Source organism: Labeo rohita, chromosome 18 (genome assembly GCF_022985175.1).
Source record: "Labeo rohita strain BAU-BD-2019 chromosome 18, IGBB_LRoh.1.0, whole genome shotgun sequence".
NCBI lineage: Eukaryota > Metazoa > Chordata > Actinopteri > Cypriniformes > Cyprinidae > Labeo > Labeo rohita.
Window position 1 is genome coordinate 12601663 of NC_066886.1, and position 25437 is coordinate 12627099.

Consider the following 25437-nt stretch of genomic DNA (forward strand, 5'->3'; position numbering starts at 1 on the left):
TTTATATCTAAATATATTTTAAAGTGTAATTTATTCCTGTGATTTCAATGCTGAATTTTTAGCATCATTGTTCCAGTGACATGATCCTTCAGAAATCATTCTAATATTCTGATATGCTACTCAAAAAACACAAACAAGTAGAATTTTTAATTTTCAGGTTCTTTTGACAAAAATAGAAAGTTCAGAAGAACAGCATTTATCTGAAATAGAAATCTTTTGCAACATTATAAATGTCTTTATCATCAGTTTAAAGCATCCTTGCTAAAGAAAAGTATTCATTTCTTTTCCAAAAAAATTAAATTAAATTAAAATAAAATACTCCAAGCTTTTGAATGGTATAGTGTATAATGTTAAAAAAAGTTTTTTATTTCAGATAAATGTTTTCTATTAATCAAAGAATCCTGAAAAAAAAAATTCTCAACTGTTTAAGTTTTTGATAATAACAGTAATAATAATAATAGAATATTAGAAAGATTTCTGAAGACTCTAGTAATTATGCTGAAAATGTGGCTTTGATCACAGGAATAAATTTCATTTTAAAATATATTCAAATAGAAACCAGTCATTTTAAATAGTAAAAATATTCACAATATTACTGTTTTTGCTGTATTTTGGATCAAATAAATGCAGGCTTGGCAAGCATTCTTTAATTACAGAATTACAACATGACATAAAATAATCCCCAAACTGTATTTTATTCCCGTTCTTTTAAATGAACTGTTTAAAGGAAACGATTTGTGAAAATGACTCGGACTTCCCATCACTGCTCAGCTGACAAAACTGAATGCAAATTACATCGAGTTATCTGGAAAGAATTTACCGTTGCCTATTTGTTTAATTATTATTACATTTATGAATTGGATAAATAGAAAAATCTAACAAGCGAGAGCGTTTGGCTTCAGGAGATCTCGTCGCTTATGTATGATGCCATGTATTCCATCGAAGCAGTGTGAAATCGCGTAATCGGCGCGCTAATTTTTGAACCAGAGAAGGGATTCCTGCACATTTGAACAAGCTCACGTCCTGGTCACGTGCCAAGGCGCCGATCACGCTTGCGCCAGAGAAACAAGATGGCGGAGAGTGCGGAATTGAAGGTAAAGTGTAACCCGCAAATTACTTTCAATACAGCCTTTATACAAGCCATGTTCGGCAATGTTTTCCGTCCGACCGGTTCCTGCGATTTACTTTTGAACGAGGCGACGTTCCGTGTTTGATTTAGTAGCGCTTTATGAGCAGTTTTGAGCCCGGTTAAAGGAACAGTGTTATTGTTGTGATGGATCCAGCTAGCTGCCTGCTAACCCGCAAAGCTGTCTGCCCGCTCGTGTGAAATTAGCTCTCTTCCATCTGAATTAGGTTATTAATATTACTAATTGTTCTTTTAACATTTAAACGAAATGATTTAAATGGTCCATGGACCATCACGAGCCAGTCGTAAGTGTGAAGCAGCATGTGGGTGGTGCGTAGGCTGCTAACAGCCTGGGGATTCGGTACTTTGACAGTTAGGACTTCTGTTAACTTGCTGCATTTATAAAAACTGTAATTGCTCAGTCTCATGACCTAGATATCTGATAATCAGGTTTGAATTTTGGGCATCGTTGACACGTTTGAACCTTTGAACCGAGGATGTGACGTCCAAAAATGTGTCTGTGTTTACACAACACCAGATTTTGAGACACAACCATCGACCACGGCCTGTTTCTTAGTTTCACTGTAATTTAGCTTAGTCGGAAGTTCGTTTAAAGTTGGTGTATGTTTACCTGGTGTTTACATAGGTGATGCTGTGAGATTGTTTATCCATTAAATGAAGGCATTTTAATGCCTTCTGTCGTTGTTGTTTATTTTGATGTGATTGTCACACCTGTGTTGTCTTGTTTTAATCATGATGTGGATTGCTAGTGATATTAAAAATCATCTGGTCAGCTGCTTGTTGTTGTACTATACATCTAGGCTTCTAAACTGGCTCTGATTTGGTCACTTTGGACAGAATACTGTTAAAACCTGTTGTTAGTTCATTTTAAGGAGTTAGGGATCAGACCATTCAGCTATGGTCTTTATACAAACAGAGAAGATGAGGCCTGATAACATGCCCCCTTATGTAGTACACATTGTACCATGATACTCTTGTTGGCAATAACAAAACATCTGTTTTGCAGAGCAAAATGACCTGTGCTGCTGAAAATCCAAAGAGCAATTTTTTTGGTAGAACTGCTGTTACGTATTAAGCTGTGCATTTTGGATTTGTCATTATAGGAGGCATTTCCTGTTGTTTTTGCTATTTAAATATCACAAACAATGAGTTTAAGATTTATTTATAATGCCATCTTGTTTCATAGGAAAAGGATATTTTGCTCTCAGAATGTAAATATAAATATTTGGTGTTGTAAAATGCAGATTGGCTTTGAATGGGAATTACATGATAAAATAGACACTTTAAATAACTCCTCTAATAAAATCCTTAATCCATCTTAATATGATGATAAAACATACACTGTTGTAATAACTCTAATTATATTGTAAAATTTTAATGCTAGCTTTTGCAAATGCATTGCAGACCTTTATTATAAATATCATTTGCAGTATCTGTCAAAACAAAACAAAAAGTTCAGTTAAACCACTTCCTGGTGGTTAATGAAACAGTGGTGATTTTAAACAAGTCATTTTCTCTTATTGCTTGTGTAAGTTATGGACAAGGAAATAGTTTGTTATCAAGACTTCAGCCTCACTTTAATTCCTTATCAATTATAGTTTGTTTTGTTTTATTGTTTTTGAGCATCAATGCATTTGTGGGTTATGCAGGAAGGAAGCCTGCTTTACGCAGTTACCAAAATTACATCCTTTCAGAGAAGTGCCTCCTATGTTTAGGTTACGTCTTAAGACAAGGCTTATGATAACCACACTCATTGAAACTAAATCATTAACGTAATTGTTGATTCAAGGGGTTGTTTTATTAAATGCACCTTTTCTGAGAAGTAGTGTCCTACTCAGACTGTAGTTCAGAGATGAAATCATAGAACAAAGCCTGCTATTGTCTTGCTTTGATGTTTTTGGAAGTAGTGCTGGAATTATCTGAGGGCCTAAGAAGATATTCTGTCATCATTTACTCACCCTCATGTTGTTCTAAACCTGCGTGCTGTTTTTTTCTATAGAGCACAAAAAAGAAATTCTGAAGTCTGTGGAAGTCGCTCTTTATTGTGAATGGGTACTGGAGCTTTTTTTGTATTAAATTTTGGTTTGTTTTTCGCTTAAAGATATATAAAGACTTCAGACACCCTGAGTTTGAGTCTTGGCATGTAGACCATTCCCAGTCTCAACGATCCTTGTCTCTTCAACTGTCCTGTCATTTAAATGCAAAAAAATTTGAAGAACTCGTAGGTCTCGTAAAAATATTTATGTCTGAGCACATTGTTGTCATAGCTATTGAACAGTTCTGTATTAAAGTTCATGTGGATGTATCGGTCTCATAAGAACACTTCTGTCTCAGCACAACCTTTTGTTATGGCTATTAAACAGTAAATCGTGTATTAAAGTTTAACAGGAAATTTTAAAGTGGTCATTTCTAAGATTGTAAATGTAATAAAAACATGTAAATTTCAAGGCACATTTATAGCTTTTTATACAATGCTGATAGTTTTAAAGAAGCTTCAAACAAGAAATAACACTATTAATGTTACAAAGCTCTTAAGTTATGAAATTAATACATTTTTAGCTGCAAAGCATCTCTGAAAATACAATTGTCATTCAACTGCTTTTTTTTTTTCAAAGTTAATTTAATTTAACTCAATAACGGTCAATGCCGCAAAGCTCATTAGTCAAGAAATAAACTCAGTTTGACTGTAAAGCAGCTCAATAGAGTTTAAGTGTCACCTGAGGTCCCTTTCAGTACTTTAGTTAAATGCAATCTTTTTTCTCTTATACAGGAATGGCCAATGTCAGTCCTGGAGAGCCACAGTCCTGCAGATTTTCACTTTAAACACACCTGAACAAGCTATAAGGTCTAAGCATTACTAGAAAGCGACAAGCAGGTGAGTTTTTAATCAAGGTTGAAGTAAATCTCTGCAAGACTGTGGCTCTCCAGGACTGACGTTGGTCACCCATATTCTAATATTAATCTTTTTCTTTGTTAAAGGTAGGAATGGGTGATATCTTATCATTTGCGATATACCTGTAAATCTTTCCCCCACAATAAGAATTTGTCTTCTCGCGATAATAACGATAAAGTCTAGTTGTTGTCACATTTCTGTGTGCGACAGTATGTAGTGACATGCTGAAGGCGAATGTAAAAGTAGTTTATCGCCAAATGAGGAGCTCCAGTCTAGAACTGGTTTTGTTAAAACAGTACAGTGCGACAAAAATCAGTCTGAGCTTTGAATAACGTATGCTACAAATAATATAGTAGCACATGTGCGATGCAGTTTTGCATGTGTATAAGATTGTTTACAAACCTGTTGTCCAACAAAGATGTAATTTATTGACATGCTTTTTCTCTAAATTAACTTCATAACATAGTCGAGTGTTTGAAAAAACCTTTGATATCAGACGTGGTTTCATAACACAGAATGAGGCTGAAATCATACTATTTTGTAGTATTATAAAGGCTATGTCGATTAGCATTGCATTATTAATGTTCTTTATCCTTATATCAAGATTGCTTGAAGAACATGGACAAACCATATATTGTAGCCATCGTATGTTTATTGTCTTCAGTTTCCTCAATTAATATTCTTCTGTTTGCGTTTTATTTGTTTTTATACAGTGATAACTGGAATTAGAGATTCCTGAAGCGTCGTCAGTACTATTACTTCTGCTATAAAGCATATGTGAAGTTTCTGCGCAAGGGCGTCCTCCGGCTTCCGAATCAGAAAGAGCTTTATTGCCAAGTGTGTTGTGTTACACGCAAGGAATTCGTCTTGGTGTTTGGAGCTTCCAGTACAAAAAGTAAAAAAACAAATTCATATTCCAGTAAATTGAAGAGTCATTACATTACGTGTGTACTCAGTAATGCTCACAACACTCTATTTTGTGCAAAAACAGTAAACATAATTCTTTTCTCTAAAGAAACAGGATTCCCTGAATTATCGTCATTGATATCGTTATCGCAATAAATAAAAGAAATTATCGTGATAAATTTTTAAGCCCATATCGCCCATCCCTAATTAAAGGAGAACTTCCAGAACAAGAATTACAGATAATTTACTCACCCCTTTGATATCCAAGAATTTCATGTCTTTCTTTCTTCAGTCATAAAGAAATTATGTTTTTTGAGGAAAACATTTTAGGATTTTTTTCTCAAGTTTAGTGGACTTCTATGGTGCCTGCGAGTTTGAACTTCCAAAATGCAGTTTAAATGCAGATTCAAAGGGCTCTAAATTATCCCAACCGAGGAAGAACGATCTTATCTAGTGAAAATGTAAATTTATATACTTTTTAACCTCAAATGCTTGTCTCGTCTAGCTCTGCATGAACTCTGTATATACCGGTTCATGACAGTTAGGGTATGTCGAAAAACTCCCATCTCATTTTCCTCTTCAACTTCAAAATCATCCTACATCGCTGTTTTAACTTTTTTGTGAAGGGCGTTTAATCTTCTTTGCACGTTCACTTTGTAAACACTGGGTTGGTACTTCTGCAGCAATGTAGGATGATTTTAAAGTTGGAGGAGAAAATGAGATGGGAGTTTTTTTGACCTACCCTAACTGTCTTGAACCGGAATACACAAAGTTCAAGCAGAACTGGAGGAAACAAGCATTTAGGGTTAAAAATTATATAAATTGTCAATATTTTATTTATTTACTTATTTTTGAAAATAACCAGTCATTTCATTAGATAAGACCCTTCTTCCTCGGCTTTGATCATTTAGAGCCCTTTGAAGCTGCATTTAAACTGCATTTTGTAAGTTCAAACTCCATACACCATAGAAGTCTTCTAAATGGAGAGAAACTCTGAAATGTTTTCCTCAAAAAACATAATTACTTTATGACTGAAGAAAGAAAAACATAAACATCTTGGATAACAGTGGGGTGAGTAAATTATCTATAAATATTTGCTCTGGAAGTGAACAACTTCTAATAAAATTTTATTTTTTAGTGTCTAATGTTGTTTGTTTTAAAATCTGTCACTGCGACATTTTAGAAGGACTTTTTTTTCATGAGCTGTGGTACTTGTTTCTAGCTGCTAGTTCGCTTAGCTTGTGTAGAAACCTTGTGTTCTGCATCCTGCTGTTTGTGGAGGTATATTTAGACATGTATGTTTACATACCCCAGAGTCCATTTCCCATAGGGTATCTGTATCATTGAGAGATGACAGTAGAGTGTAAATTGTCTTTGAAGTAATCCTTCAAACACTACCTTTTAAAAGTTTGGGGTCAGTAAGTATTTTTTTTTTTTTTTTTATTCAGCAAGGAGTACATTAATTCGATCAAAAGTGACAGTAATGATATTTATAATTTAATAAAAGATTTGTATTTCAAATAACCACTGCTTTTTTGAATTGTTTTATTAATCAAAGAATCAGGAAAGTATGTGATTTTTAAACAAGTTTTAACCACGACAGTGGTTTTAACATTAATAATAATGTTGTTTGAGCACCAAATCAGTATATTAGAATGATTTCTGAAGGATTATGTGTCAGTGAAGCTGTGTTGCCAAGTTTTCCCGCAGAAATGGGCTACTTTAACACTGTTGCCGCAGGTTGTTTTTAATATCTGCGGGTGGAAGCGACCCCAATAACGTGATATTTAGCCTCTGTTGTGTGAATTTTACCTGGAGAACCCTGCCAAAAATGTGAATTTTACTCCTTGGAGTGCCGTTTTTACCAGGGGAATACATTTGGGCTAGTTTTAAGTAGGAATTGGGCAGGTTTGGTTGTGGAAACCTGCCAACCCTACAAGTGAAGACTGGAGTAACGGCTGCTGAAAATTCAGCTCTGCCATCACAGGAGTAAATTGTATTTTCAAAAAAATAATTGTAATAATATTTCACAATATTACTGCCTTTGTGAACATAAGAGACTGTTCAAAAACATTTGAAAAATCTTACCGTCCCAGACTTTTAAACACCGTGCAGGTGGCTCGGCCTGTAGCTGTGAGCATTCATGAGATTTAGGATTCCTTAGAGTCATTTGAAGATGCCTGTTTGCTTAATCATCAGGAAGGTTTTTACACAGCTCAGGGTCTACTTCCTATTCCTTTGTCTTTACAGGGTTATTGGGCTCTCGTGAGGACAATGAGCTCATCCTAATAAACCGTTGAAACTTGGGAGTGTTTGCTCCTTTCACCCTTAAACTGTTGACCAGGAGTTTTCTCTCGTCCAGTCTTTTAGACAGGTTGTGGGATATTCATTTGCTTTTAGAAGTATGAAAAAAAACGTTCTGAAACCATATTGGCTATGATTTACCAGAAAGATCAGTGTTCCCCATGGGTTCTTCTTGAATCACCAAACTTCTTGATCTCTTCTAGGTTTACACTGGGTGCCGTTTCTCACTACAATAGGATGAGAACAAGACTCTCATCATCCATCTGCACTGGCAGTGAAGCCGTTTATTTGTGTTGGGAGGCGGGATGGGTGGAAATTAATAAAGAGTGTTTGTGTCAGTATTTGTGTGAACAGTCCAGTTGGCACTTGGCAGTAAACTGGGGAGGGGACTTTGGTCTCTCTGAGGTGGAGAAATATGAGCCTCTGTTGGTCTGCGGTTCTCTTGTTTTCCCTGGAGCTGTGCTCCACTGCTTTTGTTATGAAAGCTCACTGGCCCAGGCTCAGGCTTGATCTTCCCTTCCCCCACTATCTCACCCTCTTCACCTCTCTACTTGCCCATAGATTTTAATAGAATCCAAATGCTGGTACCACCAACACAGCTCTTTATACTCTCAGAATATCCAAGAACAACAGGGGAGGTAGAGTCTGCACATGAGCAGTGGCTTTGATCCCACACACGTAGGTGTTAACGTTTTGGTCAAACGCTGTACATGAGGGCTGTCACAATTACAGGTCTGCGTTGCAAACAAACCAACACAATGCAAATGTTACAACCTAAAAATCCCACTTGATCTCCGTTTGGCAGACTGAATTGATTGTATTCTCACTCGCATGCCTTTGGCCGGCATGACTATGTATGACTTATGGTTTATAATGAACGCTCGTCTGTGACGGCCTGAAGCTAATTTAGTCCTAGCCGGTCTATATTGTGTATATGGCATATAAATCATGGGTCCTATCGAATAGAATGGATAACCTCATATTCAGTCACCATCATTAAAAATGAGGCACCTGGAGACTAGTTACCATGAGTTAGGCTGACTAATGTTTATGTCAAAAGTTACCCTGTGATTTCATCTGTCAGTAGTTGCAACATGTACAAATGGATTGCAAAATCTATTAAAAAATATACTTTGGTTCAGAAGTTTGGGGTATGTTTATTTATTTAAAGAATGTATATTTTTATTGAGTAAAGATGTATTAAATTGATCAAAAGCAATAGTGAAGTTATATGCTCGTCCTTGAAGGTAGAGCTTGAATGTAATTTAGTCCTAGCTGAGCTGGTCTACTTTGTGTATAAGGCATATAAATCAAAGGTCCTATCAAACAGACTGGATAACCTCATATTAAATCACCATCATTAAAAGTGAGGCATGTAAACACTATTTAAGTTAGCCATGAGTTAGGTTGACTAATGTTTAAGTAGAAATTAAATCATGACTGTGATTTCACCAAAGTTTTCTGTCTGTCAGAAGTTACAGTGTGCACAAATGGGTTGCCAAATCTATTAAAAAATACACTACTGTTCAGAAGTTTGGGTTGTTTTTATTTATTGTAAATTAAGATGCATTAAATTGATCAAAAGTGACAGTGAAGTTATAAAGGTTTAAAAAAGATGTGTGTTTCAAATAAATGCTTCTCTTCCCAAATTAAAATATTAACAACAAATTTAACAACAGGTTTTTTTTTAAATTGTAATTTATATAGCAATCAGTATGCTATATTTGAATAAATATAAATGCAGCCTTGGTGAGCATGAGAGACCTCTTTAAAAAAAAAATAAATAAATAAAAAATCTTACCGACCCCAAACTTTGAATGGTGAATTAGTATTTTTACATAAATAAACTCTATATTACCCTATTATTTACTTTAAGTGTGTTCCTATGCAGTGTATATTACTTATTTTCCCCCTATGGAACGCACACATAGAAAAATGAAAGTAGACTATTTTTGGGTTAACATTTTCCTTTAGCCTAGTTTGGTGTTCTCGTAAATCTTTTTGGCAAATGAATTATTTAACTCCTGTTTCTTCTATTTTTTTAAAAACAGCAAATGGTGATGAGCCTCCGTGTCTCAGAGCTTCAGGTTCTTCTGGGATATGCAGGCCGCAACAAACATGGAAGGAAGCACGAACTCTTGACCAAAGCGCTACATTTGTTGAAAGCTGGCTGCAGCCCTGCCGTGCAGATGAAGATCAAGGAGCTCTACCGCCGCCGCTTCCCCACAAAGATGGTGTCCCCGACAGACCTCTCCCTCCCTGGCATACACTCCACCACCGGAGGGGCTCCCGCAGGCCTGCCTACCGGCCTGACACAGCTGGGATTCGATGGGCACGGCTCACCGTCTCTACTACCTGTCGCACTGCTTGGGCCAAAGCACGAGCTGGGCCTGCCCCATCTGGCCTCCACCCTTCACCCAGTCCATCCAGACGTCAAGCTCCAAAGGCTGCCATTCTACGATGTACTTGATGAGCTTATCAAGCCCACCAGTTTAGGTGAGTATTAGGAATGATGTCTAACAGCTGAATAGTGGATTATTAAGGTTGAATAGTGCTTCTACAGTAATTAGACCACGAGGTGGTGTGAGGACCCTATTGGAATTGCCCAATTTGTTGTTGTTCTCCAAAATGAATTGTTTTTGAGGGCCTAAACGTGATCAAACTCATGAAACTTTGCACATGCTAAAAGTGGTGAAAATTTACATCTGATATGAGTTTCATAAGTGGATGTGGCAAAATGGCTCGATAGTGCCACCTACACAATTTCAACAAAGTGCCCCTTGAGCTATGTTTCATATACATGTACGAAATTCGGTAGACGCATGTAACACACCAAACCTACGAAAGAGTCCCCTGGTACAAAGTCCGAATCCCAACAGGAAGTCAATTATTTTGAATTTTCTCTGCAAGTTTTGTGCCATTTTTGCCATTTTGAAGCATTGTTTTTAAACAAACTCCTCTTAGGGATTTAAACAGATCAACAACAGATTTGGTCATTGTAATCTAAAGTCTATTGTGACGTTAAAATGCGAAGAACTTGAGTTTTCGTTGAAAGACATGTCCGGTGTGGCCTAGCAATTTTCGACATTTTGCCATGAAAAAGGAAGTTGTTATAATGCAGGCATAAAATGTCCGATCTGCACCAAAATTCACATGTTTGATAAGAGTCTGAACACATGTCCATGACCATATTCAGTTATAGTCATAGCGCCACCTGCTGGCTACTGGAAGTGACATGTTCTACACTGTAACAAACTCCTCCTACAGATTTAATGACATAAACATTATATTTGGTCAATCTACTCTAAAGGCCTTTGCAATGTTAAATTTTAAAGATCGAGTTTTTGTTAAAGAGCTTGTCCATGACAGGCTGACAAATTTCGATGTTTCGCCATGGATATAAAATGTCCGATCTGCCTCAGATTCACATGTTTGATAAGAGTCCTGGCCTGACCACATCTGAAGGTCAGTATTCCATTATAATCATAGCGCCATCTGCTAGCAACAGGAAGTGACTTGTTTTACACTAACTTAGACATACCATGTTCAAACTGCACCAAACTTCACATGTTTGACAAAAGTTCTGGCCAGAAGACATATGCACATCAATATTCAGTTATAGTCATAGTGCCACCAGGCAGAAAGTTTAGCACATATAAATGAATTTAACATATTCCTCCTTCATATAGCATGGTAAAGCCATTTCCAAGAAGTCTCAAAGCAGTTTTGTGCTATTCTGTATTGCGGTCCAACTTTTCATGAGTTGCAGTAAAAGTTACCAGGGGTTTTCAACTGTCTGATGCCAAAGAGTAGTATTGTGTATATTGATATGTACACTGGCATTCAAAAGTTTGGGATCAGTAAGATTTGTAATCATTACTCCAGTCTTTCATTGGCACATGATCCTTCAGAAATCATTATAATATGTTGATTTATTATCGGTGTTGAAAACAGTTGTGATGCTTTTTATTATTATTTTTTTTTTTGGAACCTGTGATACCTTTTTAAGGGTTCATTTAGTTATTTTTATTTAAAATATATATAGTTTTTGTAACAATATACACTACTGTTCAAAACTTTGGGGTCAGTAATTTAAAAAAGTAAAAAAAAAGTATCACACAGATTCCAAAAAATACGAAGCATCACAACTGTTTCCAACATTGATAATAAATAAACATATTAGAATGATTTCTGAAAGATCATGTGACTACGTGAAGACTGGAGTAATGATGCTGAAAATTCAGCCTTGCATCACAGGAAGTACACTAAAATAAAAAAAACTAGCATTTTAAACTGACTTTATTTATTTATTTATTTATTTATTTATTTTTTGATCAAATAAATGCAGCCTTAATGAGCATAAGAAAATTCTTTAAAAAACATTACAAAATATTTCTGATCCCAAACCTTAATTTACCTATAAATATACACAGAATACACACATATTATGTAAACAAACTTTTATTTTAGAAACGATTAATTGCAAATTCATAGATTTTACAGTCCTAAGAAAGAGGATTCCCAAATATGGTAAAACCGTAAAATATAAAGTTATCTCAATTTTTTTGTGTAATTCATACTGCGAGAGAAATATTTGTGACATAAATAGTAATATAATAGCGTTATTTTAAGGTGATGTTATTACAGTGTAATTACACAAATATGTAATGAGTAATACTAATTAATTACTATGTATGTAGTAGGGTTAAGGTTAGGCTTAGGATTTTGTTTTGGCTTAGTTGCTTGTAAAAATGCTTTATTTTCCCTATAATAAGTACTATAGTAAGTACTTGTAATGTGTAACTACGTCACCTTAAAATAATGTGCTGCTTTAATTATTAAAAATTTAACATCATTCATTTGATTAAATAATTCACTTTTATATTTGTCATATATTAATATTTATGGCAAAATATTTCTGGAAATTTTATATAATATTTATGTATTAGTTAAAATTTTCTGTCCCTTATTATTGGAATGTTAGGAAAAAAATTTGGGGAATTTTTTTTTGTTTACAATAAATATTATTTTCAAATAATAAATGTATATTATTTAATAAATCTCTTAAGGTAACATGTTAACTTTGACAGTCAAAAAAATACATCTTGTACTCCTAAAAAAAATTTAGCTAGGAAATGCATCTGGTCAGGTGATCAGGACATGATGCTGCCTTCAGACTAACTAGATATTCAATCAACCAACCAACTAGTCAATTTTGAAAGTCTGTTGTTTTTGTACATCCTTTGAAAGCAATGTAGGCTTCTTATGAAGTCTTCACCTCCCCCCCATCTATACAAACATAAAGGTGCTCTTCAAGTGATTTATGGCTTATCAGATTGGACAAGGGCCATCTGTGCTATATTTAGCCATCCAGCTCATGCTAAGAATAAAAGGCCAATATCAATGGAAAGGATGTGTCATTAAGCACGGAGGCTCTGTTAAAGCCTTTTTGCTTTCATAGTTATCTGTTCAGCATGTTAAAGTGTTATGTTCTTTTTTTCTGTTTTTGGTGTGTGAGATGTTCAGATAACTAGCCTTAGTGTTCTCACTTCAGGGCATTTATGATTATGTGGCTGAAGTGCAAGCCTGTCATTTTATTCTTGAAAAAAAAATGAATGCTAAAGTAAGTACTCAGAATAAATGTATGTAGACAGTTAGGCCAGACACCATCAAAAATGAGTTATAACGAGTGCAGTTTGAATCAGATCTAGGTTCTTAACCATTGCTTAGCTCATTTTGAAGTATGGAAGCGGGTTGCCTTATTTCAAGTTTCATTTTGTTACAAGCACCCTTATAGAGTCCAACTGAAGTGCAGATTGCTATATACCAAGTACTTCTTGCTATGCAAGGCAAAGAACCCTGTAACATCAAATTGCTTTTCAAGCAACTTTCAGCAAACACAATAGTCCTTCTCTCATATTGAGTTGAAGCGCTTCGGATTCTTTCTAGGTCAGTGTGATGAAAATGATTGGTGAATTCTGAGTTGTTTGAGCTGAGAGAGCAACCAGTGTTGATGGATCTTTTTCGCACCAGAGATTTGGCTCACCTCCTCTCCTTCCTCATGAGTACAGATTAATCATCTGCCAGCGTCTCGCTGTTAAACTCTCTCCACTTCGAGTGGAATAGATTTTCCTTTTCTCATGACTACTCAAGTGGTCAGTGTAAGAAAACGCACCTCTCATTTCAGTCTCTTTCATTGAGTTCAGCCACCTATGTGTGCGCCTGTAGAGGTGCCGATAGAGCCTCCTCTTATCTCTCTCGCCCTCTCTTGCTCCTGAAACCCTTGCTTTATTTAAGGAGATTGGGTTATGTAACCCCAAGTTATTTTTAGCTGTGTTTTAGAGTTTGGCTTTGAACTAAACTGCACTAGCGTTTAAAGTGGTTCCACAGAAAACGATCAGCAACCTTGTGTCTATAACAGAGATGCTGGTTTGCTATCGGTTTGAGATAATTAACTTGGTTTACTTGGTTGGCTGCTTGGTCAAGGATGCTGTCTAGAAATATGCAAATATATACTATATAACCAAAAGTATGCGGACAAGCAGAAACGATTTACATTACAAGGAAGCTAATCCTCCCTAACAGTTTCCTCTTCAGTAAACACACCAGACTTACTAAAGCATATCTTTAAAATGGTAAGGAACAGAAATCCCCTTTCCAAACTTTTGCTACAAAGTTGGAAGCACACAGTTCTCTAAAAGTGCATACGTATGCAGTATGAAAGTACATATTTTTGAAATTAGTGCTAGTTACCAATTAGTCAGTTAATAAAACTGACTAATTGGTAACTTCCCAGAACTGTGCTTTTTTTTTTGTAAGAGCATCACATTTTCACCCAAAAAATTAAAATTCTGTCATTAATCACTCACCCTCTTGTCGATCCAAACCCGTAGGACCTTCGTTCATCTTCAGAACACAAATTAAGATATTTTAGGTGAAATCCGAGAGCTTTCTGACTAGGGCTGTCATAATTCCTCGATTCGAGTACTCGATTATAAAAATTCCTGAGTAACCGGCAAAATACCGGAAGTGGCATGTTTTAGGGTGATGATCAATGAAACACATTGTTAGACTATTTTCTAAGGCTGTGTGATTATATTAATCCCATTTAAAAATTGTAGTAAAGCTGAGTTTGCACGTTTTGATGTCCACATATTCAAGACATTACAGTGGCTGTAGCATTTCTGTCGTAAAGAAATGGACAAATATTAAGGATTAAGTGGACATTTGAATTTAAATGTTTAGTCAGTATTAAACAAGGATTAGATCCCGCAGTAAAGTGTAAAAACAGTTGTCAGGCCTTTGCCACCCTTTGCCGTCTTTTGTTATAATGCATAATTTACATTAGTTATATTGTTTATAATGCATTATGTATTTTCACAGTTTTGTTCGATAAAACCATATGATTAATTGCTTTTGATGCTTTGTTTGAACCAATTGTTATGGCCTCATTGTTATTATATATAAATTTAAAGTCATTTTAAAGGCTATTGTTTGCTTAGGTCTATTTTTATTACCTCAAAAAAAAAATTATATTTATCCGATCACTCGATTAATCGTCAGAATAATCGATTGAGTACCCAATTACCAAAATAATCATTAGTAATACGTTTCTGAGCTTTAAACATTGTAGTTGCATCGCTTTCTATACAGGGTCAGAAAGCTTTGGGATTTCATCAAAAATATCTTAATTTGCGTTCCGAAGATAAACGGGTCTTACGGGATTGGAACGACATTAGGGTGAGTAATTAATGACAGAATTTTTATATTTGGATAAACTATCCCTTTAATGACTGGTGTAGCTATGCTTTCAGAATGAAATTGACTCACTAGCTTGGCTGACCTTTGCTTGACAGAGTCTTCAAATCCCATCTCTGTCATTCTTTAATAGAGTGATGAGTTCTCCATCTTTTATAATCATCTCCTCTCTTTTTGTTTTACAGCCTCAGACAGCAGTCAGAGGTTTCAGGAAACATGTTTTGCGTTTGCACTAACGCCTCAGCAAGTTCAACAGATCAGCAGTTCAATGTAAGTTTGTGTGTGTGTGGGTGGGGTGGGGGGTATTAAATTGCATAGTTGGACACGGTAACATGGTTCAAGTGCTTGAAATACCCTAACTAATTTTAAGCTGGTAATAAATTTGAAACATTTCAGTCAAAACTGAAAACCTGCTGAATTTAAAACAGCTGTTTAGCCATCTATGTTGTCTTTTTAGATATCTTTGTCTTGTTCTTGCATAGCAGACAATAGAGTTAATCAAACGTGCCCAAGCGAGCGGTCCTGTAGAATGTTTGGTATGCTTTTCTCTCCTACGCTCTATCACACATTCCTTCACTCCCACCCTCTCTTGTCTCGACAGGGACATCTCTGGGACCAAATGTGACTTCACCGTGCAAGTACAGCTAAGGTATGATAAGACAATGGTTTCGAAACAAAAGATCTTCAAAGCTCAGCTGGGGATTTTTTGACACTGGATACATAATTTAAGCTAAATAATCAAAAAGTGTCATTTTATTGGCCACAATTGTTACAATTTTGTGTTATCACAAAGTCGTATGATAATGTAAAATGTTGTATTTAACATTTAAAACAGCAAATGCTATTTGAATGTGCTGTGTCTGTTTTCTGATTTTTCTGTGTTGAGACTAGCCTACCCTCATTTTCAGAGTTTCTTTTGTTTGGGTTTCTGAGAGGGTCTCGGAAATCTTTCCCACACATTCCTAACGGAATCTCAACACATATTTTTCAGGTTTTGCTTATCGGAGACAAGTTGTCCTCAGGAAGATCATTTCCCACCCAACCTTTGTGTGAAAGTGAATGGAAAACCCTGTAACCTCCCTGTGAGTCTGGCTTTATTTTTGGTCACAAATCAGCAGGAATCTTTCAGTCCATCTGCAAATGACAGACAAATTGTTTGAAACAATGATTAACACGTGTATACTCATATTTATGGTGTAAGGAAAATATTTCAGTACTTTTTGCACACTTTCACCATTTTGAGTCATTAAATGACGAATATTTTTAAAAATTGTATGAAACCAACACAAACAAAGAATTTGGCACTTGAGCTAGATTTTAAAAAGATTTCTTGTTTTCAACATCTTGAACAGCTTTTTCCTCAACATCTTTGGCTCCTATAACAAATAATATTTCATATACAAACATTTGTCTGTGGTTTATTGTTTCGTGTGCTGGCTGTTTAACTTAGTATCATTTTTGTGGTTGTCCTCAGGGATATCTTCCTCCAACCAAAAATGGAGTGGAGCCAAAGCGGCCAAGCAGACCCATCAACATTACCTCCCTGGTTAGGTTGTCTACAACAGTTCCCAACACCATTGTTGTGTCGTGGACGTCGGAAATCGGAAGGGTAATGAAAGTAAATCTGTTTGAAATCTATTTCTTGATAGATTAAAAATACGAAAACCAACTTCAGAATGTGTTTTAAATTCTGTGTTGTCCATTCAGAGTTATTCCATGGCAGTGTACCTGGTCCGGCAGCAGTCCTCCTCAGTTTTGCTACAGAGACTACGGTCGAAAGGCATTAGAAACCCAGACCACTCAAGAGCACTCAGTAAGTTAACTCTGGACTTCTCCACCTTATTTCTGGTAACGTGTTAGACTTCCGGTTCATAAGCCGAGATAGGGAGAACGAGAAGAATAATGAAGTGCAGTAAATGGTAAAACTGTTTGCATTACAAACCAGTGTGCTCAAAGATAACACATTAAAATAATAGACACACCAGTTTAAGTTTAGCCTTTATGCACAGTTCATACAAAGTGCTTAAAGTGCTTGAATTTGAGTTTTTGACGTTTAAGGCCTACAAAACCCTTGAAAATTGCAATTTTCCTGAATTATCGAAAGACAATGTAGCTATAAAATAAATGTTACTTTTTTTTTAATAAGCACATATCTTTTAAAAAGCACAACAAATTAAAAACAACATACTTTTTTTGACTGTTTTGGTTAATGTCATAAAACTATCGAACTAAGCCAGTAGTAGTACTGACAGTGTTGTGTAAACATAGCTGAAGAGGCGAAAAGACGAACAGATGAACCGAATCAAGTCATGTAAGCTGGAACCGCTCCGATTGATTCAAACTTGTGACTTCTTTTCATTTCAAGCGATTCACTAGCAAAACCAGATCAAATAAAAAAAAAAAAAGCCATTTTTGAGTTTCAACATCATTTTAAATTTAAAATTTTTTTAGAAACCATTGCATCGCAACATGATTCACTGTTTCAAAGCGCTCCAGTCAGATCGCATATTGCAAATCATTTAATTCAGATCAGGCCTTCAAATTGTGTAACGCGAATCACTTGATTTAGATCAGGACTTCGGAGCAGGTTCACAAATCATTTGACTTAGATTGGAACTTTGCGTATTGTGAATCAATTAGATCGGAACCTCAAGTTGCGAATCATTTGATTTAGTTCGGAACTTCAGAGAAGGTTCTTGAATCATTCCGTGAATTGAATGATTCGCGAATCATTTCATTCAGTTCGGGACTTCAGAGCAAGTTCGTGAATCTTGTTTTCTGATTTTTTTTTTTTTCTTAAACAGTAGAAAACATCAAACCGTAAGGGAGGTCTCTGATCGAAATCTTTGAAAATCAAAACAGTGCTTGAAAAGTCTTTGAAAGTCCTGGAATTTTATTTTACAGTATCTGTACGAACCGTTTATATAGCTGAATGTTAGCCACACAAATGTGAATTTCTTTCACTTCAACATTTTATTTATATTTTCAGGCATACCCATTTGTTTTAATTAAGTGATTATCAAAATAGAGCTTCCTTATAGCTGTGTGTGGATATGATATGAAATAGTCAATGTTGTAAATCAAGTGATCTGATTGATTTCTCATTCTGTGCTTTCTCTTCAGTTAAAGAAAAGCTTACCGCCGACCCTGACAGTGAGATTGCCACCACCAGCCTGCGAGTCTCCTTGCTCTGTCCGGTATGTAATAGACCTTCAACCCTGAATAAAGATTTTATTCTCTTGTTAAATCTTGTAATGTTCTTTCGGGTACAGTTTTATTAATCATTTTGTCAGAATAATGAAACTCTTCTTTTCACCGAGGCCACTGAGCCCTGCTTAGGACTCTCTGACTTCCCATATTGTGTTCTTTGTCAGTTTAATAATTTGCAATTTAGAGATAAGAAATTATTGTATAACCATTATTCAGTTATAAAGTTTGAAATGTATGCTGACATGCGTGTCCATATGTGTGTAAATGAACAGCTCGGAAAGATGCGGTTGACGATTCCCTGCCGAGCGCTCACCTGCTCACACCTGCAATGCTTTGATGCTACGCTCTACATCCAAATGAATGAGAAGAAACCCACCTGGGTGTGTCCGGTTTGTGACAAGAAAGCGCCATATGAGCACCTAATTATTGATGGGTCAGTGATGCTCTTGCCATTTACACCTGTGATTGTCTAAAATCTGCAAACAATTTCTGTTTTTGTTTTGTTTTTTGCTAAAGTACCGGTCATTGTCTAATGTGTGTACAGTATCATTTAAAAGTTTGGGGTTGATAAGATTTTTTTTTTTTCTTCAAAAAGGTCTTTTGTTCTTTTATTTATGCATTAATTTAATGCATTCTTGCTGAAAAAAGTATTGTTTTTCAGCATTTGAACAGCAGTATATGCTGGCAAAATTAGGTAAAGTCTTGGGAAAGTTGTGGGGTTTTTTAAAGGTGTTTGTTTTTGTATAGGTTGTTCATGGAGATCCTGAGCAGTTGTGTGGACTGTGATGAGATCCAGTTTAAAGAAGATGGCACTTGGGCTCCTATGAGATCCAAGAAGGTGGTACAGGAAGTATCAGCCTCATCAAACGGCATTGAAGGTATTACCACAACGACTGTTATATGTGTTATGTGTTATAGAGACAATAAACAACTGTGACCCTGGACCACAAAACCAGTCATAAGTAGCACAGGTGTATTTGTAGCAATAGCAAATTTTGCAGTTTATAGCCGTTTTTGGCATTTTCTTTAATGCGAAGTATCATTAGGATATTAAGTAAAGATCATGTTCCATGAAGATATTTTGTATGTTTCCTACCGTAAATATATCAAAACTATTTTTGATTAGTAATATGCATTGGACAACTTTAAAGGCGATTTTCTCAGTATTTAGATTTTGCATCCTCAGATTCAAGATTTTCAGATAGCTGTATCTCGGCCAAATATTATCAAGAACTATTAGATAATAAATCTCAATTTAAAAAAAAATTGACCCTTACGGCTGGTTTTGTGGTCCAGGATCGCAATTGTGTCTCACTTCACTTGCATGGCACTGTATTAAACATAGTAAGTACACTGTGATTTAAAAAAGTCTGTTTTAATGCTTCTCTCTTTTAGACTGTCGGTCAGTTATGTCAGACCACAGAAACAGTTCGTCCCACAGCAGCAGTAGCAGTAAGAAAGTAGAGGTGATTGACCTGACACTGGACAGCTCCTCAGATGAAGATGATGACGAGCCTCCACCTAAAAGAGCCTGTCCATCACTATCACCCACCTCCCCGCCTGTCAACAAAGGGTGAGAATTTATTTTTCATTCATTTCAAACAGTATGTCTATTGTTTTAACATTTGAAACCCAACATACCCATTATTTCTTACTCCTTATTCTTCCTGTAAGAGTGGGCGCAGCCATTTGTACATTTTATGTCAGACTTCCAGTTTCATCGGCATCCAGCTATTTTTAGCTGTACAAGTTTTAGCTTGTTTTGCGGCTTGATATTGCAAATTGGTGTCTTACAATGTTATTTTAATGTATCATCTTAATTATGAACACACTGGTTTGTAGTGCACAAAGTTTTACCATTTACTTCACAACAGTATCTGTCAAATTAACACAATATGGCTTAATCCTTTCATCATATCATTTCGCTGCACATTTCAATGTGACGCGTGCACTTTGTTCAGGCAATCAGCTCGTGATCCGGTGTTTCCCACTCCCTCAGAACGGCTTCGTTCACAGTGAATGAGTGCAGTGAGCTAGTTTATAGCATGTGCTGAGTTTAGCATGCATTTGGGGATGCAACAGGCATTAGTTATGCTTTGTTTTCACAGTGGCAGATGATTACAGCATTTCACTAGATTTGTAGTGAGATGCATTTTTGTAAGCCTGTTTTCACTGAAGCTGGAGTTTTTCATCAAAAAAAAAAAGAAGCTTAATGGGTTAGTTTACCCAAAAATGAAAATTCTGTCATTAATTACTCACCTTAAGTTATTGGTAGTACCCTTGCTGTCTATGGAGGATCAGCGAGCTCAAAAATATCTTAAATTGTGTTCTTAAGACGAACAAAGGTCTTACGGGTTTGGAACAACATGAGGGTGAATAATTAATGACAGAATTTTCATTTTGGGGTGAACTAATCCTTTAAAAGTGTAGTATGAATCACAGTATGTGAGCGGAGTGGCAACAATTTCCGCTCCACGCTCCAAGCATTCAATAATCACTTCACTCCAGCTCCGCTCCGGGTTCATTTCCCCCTCCCCGCTCCACTCCTTGCTCAGCTGATCAGGAACACCGCTCTGCCTTCGCCCAGAGGAAATTTACAGCTAAAGTATTTCAGTATGTTTTGAAATATCACATAACATATATTACAATAAAGTAAAACAAAATAAAATACTAGGAGAGAAGTTTTGTGACTTATTGGACCACTAGTGTGCAAACTATTATCCTACTACATTCCTATCCAGCTTACTTGGTGGTTGTCAGCATTAAAAAGTATCATCTGCTTTTTTCAATGCAAATTTTGCTTGTAAAGGATGAAAGTGATAGTTAATATTTATCAGTTATTTTATCTACGGATCGCTGCATTTCCTCTGTAATATCCAGCTCATGTATATTGCTGTCATTATAATCTTCACATTCTTTCTGATCTCAGTGATCCATCTATATCAAGCTAGATGACTATGTTTAACATGTGAGTTCTTGCTAAATATGCAGTTTTATTACGGACCGTTGGCATGAATTGTACTCGTGATGGAGCGGCCGCTCCGGCTTTTAAAAAATCCGCTCCTCCCTCCGTTCAAAATCACAACCCTTCCACTCTGCGCTTCGCTCACATACTCTGGTATGAATTGCTGACAGCTAGCGGTTAAAATGGGTACTGTTACTGCAGTCCAAAATAAAAAATCTGTAGAAATTAAGAGTTAAGTTTTGTAATTTCTCTACTGTAGTGTAAAGCAAAAATAATATAACTATGAAATAATCATTTTCATTAATTTACAGTGCTGTTGTTTTACAATATCTGGCTATTATTGTCATAGTAATAACAATAATATAAAGTTGTTATTATTATTATTATTATATTCTAATTTGTTTGGCTTCCTAAAACACCAGTGTGAATGTAATTTAGACTGAGACAGTATATCACAATACAAAGAAGGTTGAGTCCCCTTTAAAATCCAGGTACAAGTCAATTCACTGACTTTATTCCCTTAAGTTTTCTTAGTTATGAACATGGGTTGGAGTGCATTAGATAGAATAATTTAACTTTAAAATGTACAAAATTAGCTTTTTCCCCCAAGTCTTCAGTTGTTGTTTTTTTTTTTAAACATCATGGACTTCATATTGAGATATTATCATATTGTGAGATTTTGATATTGTTACATCCCTATGTACTTAAAACTAGTTTTACTAATTACTTTGTTATATTTTGTTGCAGAGTGTTAAATTTGCATCATCAGGCATCTCCACTGGCACGGGCTCCCAGCATGCCAGCAATGGAGACAAACTATATCCCTCCCCCTCCTCCTCTCATCCAGGACTACCGTCACTATTACCACACACCCAGTGACCTCTCAGGTACCATCATACCGTCATTAGACTACTATAATATTTTGTCATATTTAATAAAGAATGTGCCTACTAGCTCCACTGGTTCTGTTCATGCTCAGTTGCCTTGGTTTTTACTACCGTTTTTTAAAGCTTCCAAGGCAGTTTTTTTTTAAATCACAAATACAGTATTGTAAAATAATATTAGCATTTTAATATAATTTAAGGTGGAATATATTTCTGTGATGGCAGAAATCATTCAAAGATGGTGATTTGGTGCTTAAGAAACATTTATCAATGTTGAAAACCATTGTGCTGCTTAATGTTTTTGTGGAACCTGTGATACATTATTTTTTTCAGGCTTCTTTGAGTAGAAAGTTCAGAAGAACAGCATGTATTTGAAATGGATATCTTTTGGAAAGTTATTAAAAGGCTTTACATCCACTTTTGATCAATTGAATACATGCTTTCTAAACAAAAGTATGTATTTCTTTTAAAGATAAAAACGCTAACCCCAAACGTGAAGAATACTTGCTGTCATTGATTATAACCCTCTTTTTTTTTTTGCTTGCTTTCGCATAATTTAAAGATTTACTAATGTAGTCTGGGATTCAGTCTGGGATTTCTTTATTACAATATGTTGTGGTTAAAAGTGTAAAAATAACAACTTTCAAAAACAACTTTATTTCTTGTTCTACAGATCTGAATTTCTTCTCATTTTTACAAGGGGACAATCACCAGGTAGGTTCATGCAGAACATCACTGCTAGAGGGCAGCATTGTGCTCAAACAAACCTCTGTATTTAAGGACATCTGGTGCCAAATTAGATAGATTGGATGCACTAGGGTGTATATCTGACTGAGAGAGAATTAACATATGAGACCCTGGACCACAAAACCATTCCTTAGTAGCACATGTATATTTGTAGCAATAGCCAAAAACTCATTGTATGGGGTCAAAATTATTGAATTTTCTTTTATGTCAAAATTCATTAGGATATTAAGTAAAGATCATGTTCCATGAAGATATTTTGTAAATTTCCTACCGTATATATATCAAAGCTTAATTTTTGATTATTAATATGCATTGCTAAAAACTTCCTTTGGACAACTTTAAAGGAATTTTTTTACGCCCTCAGATTCCAGATTTTCAAATAGTTGCATCTCAGCCATATATTAAGCTAGTAACAATCAATGGAAAGTTTATTTACTTTCAGATGACGTATAAATCTCAATTTTAATTTTTGACCCTTATGACCCTTATGTTTTGCAGTCCAGGGTCACATATAAACATTTATTCTTACATTGTTCTACTTTATCTTCTCCGCAGCATTATAACATGGTCATGGCCGCTGCAGCCGCCGCCTCGGCTTCTGCGTCGGCGTCAGAAGACCACGAGCTGCTGCTGAACCGCTTCATGCCCTACAGTTCCTCCCAGCTCTTCCTGGAGCAGTCGGGGCCGGCGGCGAGCAGCTCGCTAGTGCCGACCAACGGCAGCGGGGGCAGCAGCAGTGGAAGCAGCAGCAGCCTGGTGTCCTCCAGCAGTCTGAGAGACAGCCACCCACACAGCAACGCCTCACGTTCGCGCTCCGACGCCGCAGCCGCCGCATCCGTAATATACGGCTCCATCCCCGACGTCATTTCGCTGGACTGACCGCACCGGGGGCGCCCCGCAAACGGACAAGCCTTTATCGCAAACAACAGGAGTGCGCAGAAGGAGCTTTGTGCACTCGTGATAGGATTCAGATGTGAATGGGATGGAGAGGAAAAAAAGAGAACAAAGACTTTTGTAAAGAGAAGAATAAAATTGCTGTGTACAGAGAAGAAAAATCTATTTTCAGTTTTACTTTTGTATATAAACAATAGGACGCTGCCTACCCAGTGAGTGACTTCAGTTGGTATTTTCTCCATGGATACTGAAGATGTTTTTCACTGCTCTGTGTGTTGTTCCTTGATTATCTTATTCTGTACCTTTTATACTTTTTGCTATTTTATTTCACTTCGGATAATTATTTCAGTCAACGTAATAGACCGGCAGTCATCCTTATCATTTTCTAAGACTCTCTCCCCTCAGCCATCGCTTGATCAGCGAGGGAGCATCACGTTATTTAATGCCATTATCCTGTGCAGGTAATTTATTATTGCTTTTAAGTTATGTAGGATGTATGCTGTACAGAAGCATTCCCATATGCCAATACAGAATCTAGCCACGACATGCTTGAAGAGTCGACAGAGGTCACGTCTTATTCCAGTTGCACATTCTTTCTCATCCATCATCATCACATTATGTAAGAAGTGGAGTTTGGCTTCAGTGCCCAGATTTGCTGGTTAGTACCTGAGGTAAACTCTTGTATTTTTTTTTTTTTTTTCACGATCTCATATCCTTTGATGTTGTTTGTCTGAACTAAACCTCAAAAAGATGAGGCGTAATTCGCAAAAACAGCGCTGAGGGTATCAGACGCTATAGCATACCTCATTTAGTTTGTTGCAGATATGACATAAAAATCACCAGAATGATGTTGCAGTAGCCGTAGTGCAGACAATAATTATTTCCTCAAGACAGGAAGCTTACGGAAGTGTAATATCCCACGCCAGCAGACCTTCGGATCCAGATTCGGTTTTAAGATTCCAGCTATCGAAACGCCCATGTCGTTATTCCGAATGTTGAGAACGCCATGTAATTGTCTCCAGGTCTGTGTGGTTTGGGCTACAATTTCTAGATTTTAGAAAGTGTGCTTGGAAGGTGACCTTATTGCAACATAATCTGTGCTGTCTGTTTTTCGTCTGTTTAAAATTGAATTTATTTATTTTATCTATATATTATATTTTTACTATTTGTTTTGATCATGCATTACTTTCGTGCATTTATTTCAAGAGCTCTTAACACTTGCTTTGCATTGTACAAGTAGCTAATTACGTGTCCTTGTCTCTCTTTCTCTCATATTTGTACTATATGAGACATCTGAGGCATTAATTCCACAATCGTACTTGCTGTGTCACATTCAACTTTGGTTGAAATTAAACAGTTTAACGGATAAAAGCCAGCTGCGTGTGCACATCCTCTGGCTTCGTTGTGATGTGACAGCTGTTTTTGATTTGTCATTGATTCTCGTGCATTAAAAGAAAAAGGTTGTGGAGGAACGTTAGCACACACTTTTAATCTATTGCTGACAGCCAGTACTCGGAAGAGTCCACTAACCTTTCTAAATGAGTGATTTTTGTCTTCATTGTTGGAAATTAACAATTGGATTGATTGAACCCATGCTTGTTTAATTTATATATTTTTAACCTTTGCACTGAGTTACATGATAGCACACAAAATTGATGCCGCCGTCATTCTACACGAATCTCCCATTCGACATTGCACTGAAATCATACATTTCACGTGCCCACTGATC

The 25437-nt window shown here is 36.2% G+C and overlaps 1 protein-coding gene across 2 annotated transcripts; it reads left to right on the forward strand.

The window, feature by feature from the left end:
- The first annotated feature begins 999 nt into the window (after positions 1-999).
- Positions 1000-24413, forward strand: pias1b (protein inhibitor of activated STAT, 1b). 2 transcript variants are annotated; one of them, XM_051135394.1, is made up of 14 exons: positions 1000-1094; positions 9302-9746; positions 15194-15278; positions 15610-15657; positions 16000-16090; positions 16483-16626; positions 16716-16821; positions 18132-18205; positions 18491-18651; positions 18966-19096; positions 19614-19791; positions 21931-22070; positions 22741-22781; positions 23370-24413. In XM_051135394.1, the coding sequence occupies exons 1-14, from the start codon at positions 1071-1073 to the stop codon at positions 23691-23693; spliced, it is 1992 nt and encodes a 663-aa protein (XP_050991351.1). In that variant the 5' UTR covers positions 1000-1070; the 3' UTR covers positions 23694-24413. The 2 variants fall into 2 exon arrangements, with proteins under 2 accessions (XP_050991351.1, XP_050991352.1); XM_051135395.1 differs by having other exon boundaries at positions 16483-16617.
- The last annotated feature ends 1024 nt before the right edge of the window (positions 24414-25437 follow it).

Coding starts and splice junctions, on each gene's coding strand:
- pias1b (XM_051135394.1), top strand. CDS start 1,071: ATGGCGGAGAGTGCGGAATTGAAG. Junction 16,822..18,131: donor AGACCACTCAAGAGCACTCA/GTAAGTTAACTC, acceptor CTTTCTCTTCAG/TTAAAGAAAAGCTTACCGCC. Junction 18,206..18,490: donor GAGTCTCCTTGCTCTGTCCG/GTATGTAATAGA, acceptor GTAAATGAACAG/CTCGGAAAGATGCGGTTGAC.